General features: G+C 38.2%; 1 protein-coding gene across 2 annotated transcripts in view; it reads left to right on the top strand.

Moving 5' to 3' along the window:
• The first annotated feature begins 240 nt into the window (after positions 1-240).
• GKAP1 (G kinase anchoring protein 1) overlaps positions 241-10,954 on the top strand; it is an 85,477-nt gene continuing 74,763 nt past the window's right edge. For both annotated transcript variants that reach the window (XM_061199288.1, XM_061199287.1), the window contains exons 1-3: positions 241-516; positions 964-1,097; positions 8,941-9,193. In XM_061199288.1, the coding sequence (XP_061055271.1) occupies positions 8,984-9,193 (210 nt within the window). In that variant the 5' untranslated portion in view covers positions 241-516; positions 964-1,097; positions 8,941-8,983. The remainder of the gene's footprint in view (positions 517-963; positions 1,098-8,940; positions 9,194-10,954) is intronic.

Genomic DNA, 10,954 nt, shown 5'->3' with positions numbered 1-10,954 from the left:
GTGAGACGTTTGGACCCTGCCCGGCCCCCGTAGCTCCCCTTCTCCAGCAGGTGGGTCTGGTCCTTTCCCCCAACTCCGGACGCTCACGTCACCCGCGAACCCCTACCCACGCGACAGCGCCGCAACCAACCTGGAAAATAAACAAACCCCCGCGCGCGCGGCGGCGGGCGCGCCAGGCCCCTCCCCCGCTCCGCCCCGCGGCTCTCACGCCGCCTCCTCCGCCGGGACTTCCCTCCCGCCCTCGGCTCGCGGCCGCGTTTTCCCCGCCCCTCACCGCAGCCCGCAGCCGCGCTCCCTACAGCGGTCCGCCCGGCCCGGTGCCCCGGGGCCCGTTAGTGCTCCGCGCCCGCTTGCGGGGCCGCCGTGCGACCCGCGCCCGGCGCGAGCCCGCCCCTGCCCCCCGACACTTGACCCAGCGCAGTCCCAACGCCCAGTGCGGCCGCCCCAGGAGCCGCGGAGCGGCGGCAGCGGGGGGAGGAGGGAGAGGAGGGCCGTGCCGGCGGCCGGGGAGGCCCGGTGAGTACGCGGAGGGCGGGCCGCCTCGCGGGGGTCCGCTCCGGGGCCCCTGAGGCGGTGGTGGCGGCTCGGCCGCGCCGCTCCATGCGCCCCGGTCTCGGCAGTTGGGGACTCGGCCTGAGGCGATGGGCCCCGCTGTCCGGAGCCGCTGGGCAGAGTGCGCGGGAGGGCCGCTCCTTGGGAAGGGCCGCGGCCCCGACGCTCGGCGCTGGTCTCGGGGGCGGCGGAGAGAGACCCGCGCCGACCTCAGGCCCAGGCGCCCGGGCGGTGCCTGCGGCTCCCGAGGCCCCGCGGGGGCCGGGGCCGGGGGCGACCGCGGTCGGGGGGCCGTCGAGTGACAGGTGCCGCCGCCCCCTCCCCGCCGCGGGCATCGCGCTCCCGCCCGGGGAGCCAGGCGCTCGGAAATTTCTGGAGCTTCGAACTGACTCGCTGTTTTCTCCCTTTCAGGTTTTGAAGCCGCTTCTCTGCCCGAGTTAGGTCTCGCCCAGCTCTGTTTCCTTCTCTATGTACTTTGCGCGAATAAGTTTTGGAGCCTCGGTTAACAGCCTGTGGGTGAAATTTGGCTTTCATTCGTGAATGAGGTATAGTGAATTACTCTTTGAGTAAAGTGCTTCTCCTTCTCTCCGCTAACTATTGAAAAGTAAAAGGGAGAAGGGTTTTGAATTTTGTTTGTTTTTTGTAGTTATTGTTTGGAACAAGCAGTCTTCCAGAATTTTTGTCATCTCTAGCACTTAGGGTGCTTGGTAGATATTGAACAATGATAAAAAATGACTTATTAAATTGGCTTTTCTCTCCGCCTTGTTTTAGATTTTTCATTCTTACCTTAGCTAGATTCTACAGTTGAGTAGGTGCTATGGCTTTTATTAGAAGCACTAATGAAAGATCGTCTTTCCTCTACTGAAAAGCCAGTGAAATTTTCTCTGCACCGTTCAGTACTATTTCTTTACGTAGTAAACGTGCTTGTGATTGTAATCTGAATCATCAGTTTAATAAATTTGACTTGCAGCCATAAGACTATTGAACTTTGTGGTAATTAAAACTTTTTTAAATCTTTAATCTGTGGAAACGTAGATTTTTTTTTTCTCAACAGGTTCATAACACATAAGTTCTCATCAGTCAAATCCTAATTAATGGAAGATATTGTCATAAATGGTTACAACAAACTTATCTATAAGATAATCAGTCAGGTGGCTTCACTCTTTAAGAGTGAAGAACCCAGAAGTTGACCAAGAGATCACTGGGGCAAATGAAAATACATGTGCTTTATTCATGGGCGAATCCCTTAGGTCCTCAACCGGTACCTGCTTGTATTTTTGCTTAGGTTTTTCAACCCACAGAAAGTAGGTGATGCAGATTGGAGAGGGGAGGCAGTATTTAACTATGAAGGAAAAAAAATGGAATTTAGGATATACCCATTAAGTTTATATGGTTTGTTTGCATTAAGTTTGTTGCGAGCAAAGTTTTGGTATGCTCTTGGCACTTACTGGTTGTGAACCTTACTTTATAAGAAGCCAAAGTGAAAGATATTGTGTAGTTGTGTTATTTGAGGAACAAAACGTGAAATAATACGATAAAAAAATTTCACCAGGTATTAAGTCACTCATACTCAATGCCATTTCATTTTATGGTTTTTGGTTTTTTTTAATCTAAGCTACATTTCAGTGAGACCACGCTAGTTGGTATCTACATGGTATTCACTTCTTTTTTCATTAGGCTTACTGGTCGATAGTGTTAATGGAAGATGACTATCATTCCATTTTATAAAAGGGATATATTTGGTCTTGATTGAGGAGCTTATACATATACCAGTTTTGAAGTGCCCTAATTGTGATTCCCTGGACTGAGGTATGGCTACTCCTACCATCTTTCTTGACCTTAGAGAGATCATAGTCTAAAGGGATTACATCATAGTGGCACTGGTCCTCAGAACCTTAGTAGAGGAGCCCAAGAGGATCAGCTGTTTATAAATCCTTCTGCTTGTAGTTTAGGCTATTCATTTTAAAAAGTAGTTTACTTAAGCTCCTCATGTATCCTAGTTCTTTTTAATCAATACTTTGAAACCAGTTGTGTTTCCTAAACAAATATGTTTCCTAAACAAAATTAGTTGTGGTGATAATCAGTTAGTAGAATGGCCCTTACAATGAAGAACTTTGAACTGCTAATAATCACTGTTAACTCACATTTGCATTCTGGGAATTGGGGATTATCTCTAGCGCACTTTGCATTTTCTTTTGCTCCATTCTATTTTAGAGCATGTCTTTGAATGCATAGATAGCTGTGTACTTGGGGAATGTAAATATTTTTTAAAAAACCGAATTCAATAAATGTATCTTCTGTGTGCCAGGTCCTGTGGTTTTGTTAGGGGTGGAAAGAAGAAGCTCTTGCCTTTCAGGATGTTGAAATCAGGATTATAAGGGGCTAGGCACAACAGTAAACAGATAATTTTAATTAAATCTATTCAGTAATAAAAGTAAATATAAACTACAGAAATATTACAAAGGAGGGAATGATTAAACAGGCAGGTCAGAGAAAGCTTTATAGAGATCCTAGCATCTGAGCAGGATTTTAAGGAACAAATACAAGTTGTAAGTGGAAGAGATGGAGGGCATTTTAGGCAAAAGGCACAGCAAAAAGATTTGAACAAGTAAAACTAAATGTGTGGTCAGGAAATTTTAAGTAGTTTGTTTTGCTGGAGTACAAAATCTGAGGAAGGACAGTTGCTATAGAAAGCCCTAACATATGCTCTAATATTTAATAAGTAATTGGCTTTTCTAGTATTGAGTATATATAAAGTGGAGACTTCACTATAATTTGATTCTGCTGCGATTTTAAGTATAGAGGAATTAATAGTTTTTACTAATGGATTCATTAAGAAATTATAGAATGTTGCACTTATATGTGATGAGCTGCCTGCATATTTATATTTGTAAACTTACTTGTTTCTTGTGCATTTGACCTGAAACATTTGTTTTCAAATTATCTTTCAAATTTTCTTTCGTCTTCCTTCAACTACTTAAATTAACCTTTAAATTATTTTTTAAAAGGAGACTCAGGATTTCCCTGGTGGTCCAGTGGTTAAGACTCTGCAGGTTTGATCCCTGGTCGGGGAACTAAGATCCCATATGCTGCGGGGTGTGGCAAAAAAATAAATAAATAAATAAATAAAAGGAGACTCAAAGGAAAGAGGGAGAAACATAGGAAATAATCATTAAATTTCTGGACTAAAAACCTAATTTGTGTAGTATTTTAGTAATTTGTAACTATTTAACATAGAGCACTAGCCACTGACTGCATTCATAGACTGACCAATGTAGGTAGCTTAGTGGATGTCCACTGTATTTTTGTTTTGTGTACCTTAATTATGTCCTTGTTATTTAAGTGTATGTTTATAAATGAGCATTTATATGTACTCAAGTATCTGGATTTTAAAGACCATGTGATGGAGAAAGAAAGGGAAAATAACAGGGGGAGGGAGAAGAACTCTGAATCTGTTTATCCAAGTATCTCTTAGATATGACCACAGGTGGAGATGCAGAAGTTTAGGACACAAGACCTCTAACCCTAGCCTCACAAGAATACTAACCCTAGCCTTTCCCTGAAATAGTATCTTTAAAAGTCTAATGTTTTTGTGGTCTGCTTATTTATCTCTTTTTCTCTTCAAGGTTTTAAAGCAGTTTCAAATGAATTCCTGGATTGTATAACATGATTATCTTTTTGCAAATTCTGAAAAATTTGTTAATGAAGGCAATGTTCTCTTAAAAACATGAACCATAATCAGTCTTTGACAATTGCTTTGTGTCATTTATCTTCTCAATCACTAACATAAAAGGACCTGAGGCATGTCATTGTTAATTCTGACCTGTAGTTGCCCTTTTTAAGTTTTGACACAGGGCAGAAAAATCAATATTGCATTGATTACATTATGTTTTTCTTTTTTGAATTTGGGTATAGATGACCATTTTTCCTTTTCACGATGAGAGTTTTTTCTTATAGAAGGAATATGGTCGTTACAGAATATTTGGGGAAATAGTGAAAACTATAGAAAGGAAAAGGAGTAGTCCCATGCATTTCCTTCTTTTGGTATGTAAATAAATAATACACATATTTACACAAATTGGGGATTATTTTTATATTTTTATTCCCTTCTTTCATTTAAAATTTACATTTCCCCCCTCTTCCACCTCTGAAGTACTGGTTAGTGTATGGTATATAGATTTTTGACATAGTATACAGATTTCTCTCATGGCTAATGAGGTAGTTGATGTGTTGGCTGTTTATCACTTTTTTTTTTTTTAAGTACAGCATGAGTACAGATGATGAGCCCTTCCAGTTGTCCCATCTCCTTACTCCCTCAGCTGCTGAGTAGAGCTATTTTTGGCCTTTAATATTTACTATTATGTAGAGTATAGTGCAGGTGGCTACCACTTTCCTATTCTCCCACCTGTACCCCTTACTGAACAAGGGATCATTGGAGGTGAGCATTTCCCCTTTCCATTTCCCCTTTCATTAGTTAGAGAAAGTATTTTAACACATGGGTTGCTAAGATGTAGCATAGGTAGCTGCCTCAGAAAAATAATTATTTTGAGTGTTTATCACTGATTCTTTTCTCAGTTAACAGTATTTGTTCTAATGCTTTCTTTTCACTTTGTCTTTCTTTTATTCTTTTCATTCATTCAGGAAACATTTATTGCTTGTTGTGTGTGTCCACTGTATAAGACATAGTCTCTACTGTGATTCTTGGGTTTCAGATAGATTGGTGTTTTCCTTATGCATTATGTTAGGTATAATCTTTAGGTCTCTGACTCTTCAGTGGCCGACTGCTCAACCACAAATTCTCAATGCCTAAAAACTTTTTTCTTTTCATTTCAAAGAAAAAAAATTTCTGTGAGCTTTGGCGAGATATTTAGAACACCTGTGAACATTTCACTCATGCAGAACAATCCAAATATGAAATTCACAGTTTTGATATCAGTCCTGAAATGGAGAGGAAATGTATTTGTGTAAGCTATCAGTGATGATAAGGTTAGATTATATTGCAGTAACAACCTGAAAACCTCAGCAGCTTAAAGCAGCAAAGTTGCTTTCTTGCTCAAGCTACATATCCATTACAGGTTAGTAAGGAGATTTTGTTCATTGTAGTTTTAGACTCCATCAGACTTGACTGCAGGAGGCTTCATCTCAGCATACACTTCCACAATAACAGAAGCAGAGTAAAGAGAACACGGTGAACCATGTTCTGGCTTTTAAAGCTTTTTAAAGCTTATATTTCACTGGTAGTCACATGGCCAGCCTGCATTCAACATGAGAGTGATACGTAATTCTCTTTCAGGGTGGGGCAGTGAATATTTGTGAACAGCTATCATATGCAATTTATAGTTGCGACAGTTAAAATTAAATACAGTAGTTGTAGAACAACTGTGTAGGATTAGTGTACCTAAAGTGGTCAAAGCTACTAAAACTTACAGGATTTTAACATGGCATGTTGAAGTTGAAGCAGAATTAATGTTTTCCATAATATTTTTGAGTCTGGAATTTCCTTTTCATTTTGTAATATTTTCTTCCTTATAGTAACTTACAAAGCCTTAATTCTCATGTCTGTGGGAAAGATTTAAGCCTAAAAATACGTCATAATTTTAATGGTGTGATGTCATCTCTGTATGTTGTGGTATTTTATCTTAATCCGTATGCTTCTGAGCATAGGAGCAATAGGTATTAACATGGTATTGTAATAAAAATACTTTGATTTCATAACTATTAGATGACATCTTCAAATCTCAGTTCTTTTGATTTTTTTTCATTGTTTAACAAAAAATTGAAAGATTTCCAAATAATTTTCTAGATTCTTAGGTTAAGATGGAAGATTGAACGTATGCTTCTCATTTTTGTTCCCTCCTGAAAACATGCAAACTGTAGTGTGTGGTTAGCTTTCAAAATGGACCTCAGTGATCCTCACCTCTTAGTATTCACACTTTTACACAGTCCCTTCCCACAATGAATAGGGTGGACCTGTGTAAACAGTAGGATATTGTGGAAATAACAGTAGCTAGTTCAGATATGAGCACTGTGGCTCGAGACAGACATGATAAAACTATAAAGAAAAACAAAGGAATAAGTAACACAAATCAGGATAATAATTATCTCTGGACAGAGTGGGAGTTGGGGGGTTGCTATTGGGGAGAGGCATGGGGTGGGTTAACATTTTGTTAATCTTAGTGCTAGGTACTTGGAGTGTTCCTTTTTTTAAAAAAACTTAATAGTTTATTCAGTTATGTACTCAATACATTTCAAAATAAAAATAAACAAATTTCTCAGTTTCACAATTTATTAAGAGAATCTGTTTCTTTTGAATTGAGAGAGTACTTGGTCTTCTAGTAGTTACAAGGCTTCTTACTTAGAAATTGCAGAGTAAGGTTCAGCAAATCTAGTTTTAGGTCCTGACTTTGCCAGTAACTTGCAGAATGACCTAACCAGTCTAAGTACCAGTTGCCTCATCTGTAAAAAAGGATTTGGGTTAGATATTACTAGAGGACCTTTTTTGTAAAAAAAATTTATTTAATTGGTGTATAGTTGATTTACAGTGTTGTGTTAGTTTCTGGTGTACAGCAAAGTGATTCAGTTTTTTATATACATATGTTTTACTAGAGGACCTTTGCTATCCTGTCTTAAGTTTAAAAGGCTCTTAAAAAGCTGAAAGGTACCAACAAGGGATTAATTTCCAAAATATACAAACAGCTCATATAGCTTAACATCAAAAAAAACCCAATCAAAAAATAGGCAGAAGACCTAAATAGACATTTCTTCAAAGAAGACATACAGATGGCCAACAGGCGCATGAAGGATGCTCAATATTGCTAACTATTAGTGGAATGCAAATCTAAACTACAGTGAGGTATCACCTCACACCAGTCAGTATGGTCATCATTAAAAAGTACAAATGATAAATGCTGGAGAGGCTGTGGAGAAAAGGGAACCCTCCTGCACTGTTGGTGGGAATGTAAATTGGGGCAGCCGCTATGGAGAACAGTATGGAGGCTCCTGCAAAAACTAAAAATAGAGTTGCCATATGATTCAGCAATCCCACTCCTAGGCATATATCTGGAGAAAACTCTAATTCAAAAAGATACATGCAACCCAATGTTCATAGCAGCACTATTTACAATAGCCAAAACATGGAAGCAACTTAAATGTCCATCGACAGATGAATGGTTAAAGAAGATGTATATACATACAATGGAATATTACTTAGCCATAAAAAGAATGAAATAGTGCCATTTGCAGCAACATGGATGGACCTACATATGATCATATTAAGTGAAGTAAATCAGAGAAACTCAAATATATGATATCTCTTATATGTGGAATCTAAAAAAATGATACAAATAAACTTATTTACAAAACAGAAATAGATTCACAGACGTAGAAAACAAACTTACACTTACCAAGGGGGGATAGTGGGGGGAGATAAATTAGGAGTTTGGGATTAACATATACACACTACTATATATAAAATAGGTAAACAACAAGCACCTGCTGTATAGCAGAGGGAACTATAGTCACTGTCTTGTAATAACCTATGATGGAAAAGAATCTGAAAAAGAATATATATGTATATATATGTATATAAATAACTGAATCACTTTGCTGTACACTTGAAACTAACACAACATTGTAAATTAACTATATTTCAATAAAAGAAAAAAAAGCTAAGAGAGGTAGGGGGCACTGCGACTAGTGAACTAAAAGATAATGGTGGAAGGTGATTTTGAAAAGTTTCCTTTGGTTGAGAGAATTTAAGTTCTCTATTTTGCTGTCACTTCTCTAGAATCAAACTTAAGGCAGAATTTGTATACGGTAAGAATGTTCTTTGTTTCCTACTCCTTTTTTCCTGTCTTGGAAGTTGGGGATAAGCATGTAGTTGGACCAGTGGTCTCTGTGTGCGGTGAAAAATGATATTCTTACTCTTCCATTGTAAACCATATTGATTTAGGATGTTCTCCATAAATACGTATATATTAATCAGATTTAGGATGTTTTTCATAAATAAGTATGTATTAGGATATTCTCCATAAATATGTAAATAAATATACAGCAGTGTATTTAAAAGAAAGAGGAGAAACATTAATTTTTGGAAATTGTATATGGAAAAATGAATACATTGTATTGGTGGTATTCTTGTAATAATTGTGAAATCTCAGTATATCATTTTTCTGTTTTATATTATACAGTCTTATGTTGTTTACTTAAGTTTAAAAAGTATGTTATTGCCAATAGAACTGTGTGTATGAATCCAACTGTTACTAAATTCAGTGTCAGGAGAAGTGTATGTGTGTGTGTGTATATATATATATATATATATATTTGTTCTAAAATCTGAAACAAATTTTACTGTGTTTAGTCATCTGCCTCCTTTCTCCCTTCTCACAGGAATTATTCTTGACAGAAGTATTTTAAAAGAAAAATCTTTACAATGGCCTCAGCAGTACTTAGTTCTGTTCCCACTACTGCTTCTCGTTTTGCCTTGTTGCAAGTGGATAGTGGCAGTGGTTCTGATTCTGAGCCTGGAAAAGGCAAAGGTCAGAATACTGGAAAGTCTCAAACAAATAAATCAACTACAAATGAGAAAAAAAGAGAGAAAAGAAGAAAAAAGAAGGAACAGCAACAGAGTGAAGCAAATGAGGTAGCAATTATAATTATTCATGTCTGCTTTCCCAGTAGGTTGTATGCGTCATGAGGGCAGATACTATCTTGTTGACCTATGTATCCACAGTTCCTGGTCCATAGGTACTTGGTAAATATGACTTGAATGAATGGATATAAATTTGTGTGTATTTGAAGTCAGATGTAATGAACATATTTTAAATTGCCTTTTTTTTCTTTTGTCTGTGGAAGCTTATGTGCTCATTTCAAAAAGTTTCTGAAAAACAAGAAAGTCTTAAAAGGAAACAAAGGTCATTTGTAAATATAACTAGAGATATAACAAATTTATATTTTGGTGTGTGTTTTCTGTATACATATATAAGTTTACTTGAATATATAGATACATTCATATATATATTCATATTTTACTTAAATGAAAATGAGACTCTATAATAGACTTTCATAACTGGCTTTTTTAAAATTAGCATGAGCAGTTTTCCATATGAGTAAATAAAGATCTACATTATTTTAAATGACTCCACATTATTTAAAATTATGTGGCTTTGTCATAGTTTACTTAATCAGATTGTTGTGATAAACATTTAGGTTGTTTCCCCTTTTTTCTTTTTTTTTTTTTTTTTTTACTGTTATAGACAATAAGCCTATGACTAGACAATAAGCCTATGACTAGCCTTGAACATACATTTTTATGCATTTGATGGTCATCTGTTTCTTAAGGGTAGTAAACAGGCCCTTCTCCCCTAGACATGCCTAGCATGAGTTACATGACCAACATTTAATGTGCCCATTTATTTTTAAAAGAAACGTTGAAAAACAACTCTAGCCTGTGTTTGTTTGTCTTTTAACAGAAGCAGCAGTCAGGTATTAAGGACTTTTCTCAATATCACTTAATGAGAGAAGTAGTAAAAGTGTTTTTTTTCCCCCTATATTCATTTTATAATATCCCAAGACTTAGAAAAAGCCTTTTCAATTTGTTTATTTCCATCACCATTGCTTTCTAAGTATCTCTTTAAAATGCTGCCACACAGAGAGTCACTTTAAAAGACATTTTTCTCACCATACAACCTTTCAGAAGTCCAGTCTTACAGAACTTTTGATTGCCCACCATTTTCTTTTTGGTATTAGATGTGGGGAACAGAAAATAAGGTAATAGTGGGGTTTACATTACATTACTGAGAATGAGCCTGAGGATCCTCCCTTCCCACTTCCACAGCTATAGTTCTGTCAGTCTACTTTCTGTAATAAATCAGTAGTGTACCTGCCATGGCTTTGTCTCTAGCAGCATCCCCTCTACTCTGTCTTTTCCACAGCAGAAAGCAGCTGCTTAAAGCGATGTTTGTATCTCATCACTCCCTCTTGCAGAACAGTCTATTGATTATCAGTTAAATTGTTGATCCTTGATTTAAAGCCTCTTCATTGGTTTCCTAGGGCTGCTGTAACAAAGTACCACAAACCAGGTGGCTTAAAACAACAGAAATTTATTCTCTTAATAGTTCTAGAGGCTGGAAGTTCTAACCATGGCGTCAGCAGGGCCAGGCGCTCTCTGAGACTGAGTAGAATCCCTCCTTGCCTCTTCCTAGTTTCTTATGGTAGCTGTCAGTCCTTGACATTTCTTGGCTAGTGGCTGCATCTTTCCAGTCTGCCTCTTTTGTTACATGGTGTTCTCTTTGTGTATCTTTGTCTATACCCTTCATTGGATTAGGGCCCACCCTAATTCAGTATAACCTTAATCTTAACTTGATTATATTTGCAAATATCCTATTTCCAAATAAGGTCACAT

Source organism: Eubalaena glacialis, chromosome 9 (assembly GCF_028564815.1).
Source record: "Eubalaena glacialis isolate mEubGla1 chromosome 9, mEubGla1.1.hap2.+ XY, whole genome shotgun sequence".
NCBI classification, from domain to species: domain Eukaryota; kingdom Metazoa; phylum Chordata; class Mammalia; order Artiodactyla; family Balaenidae; genus Eubalaena; species Eubalaena glacialis.
This window is presented reverse-complemented; position numbering and strand designations above follow the sequence as displayed.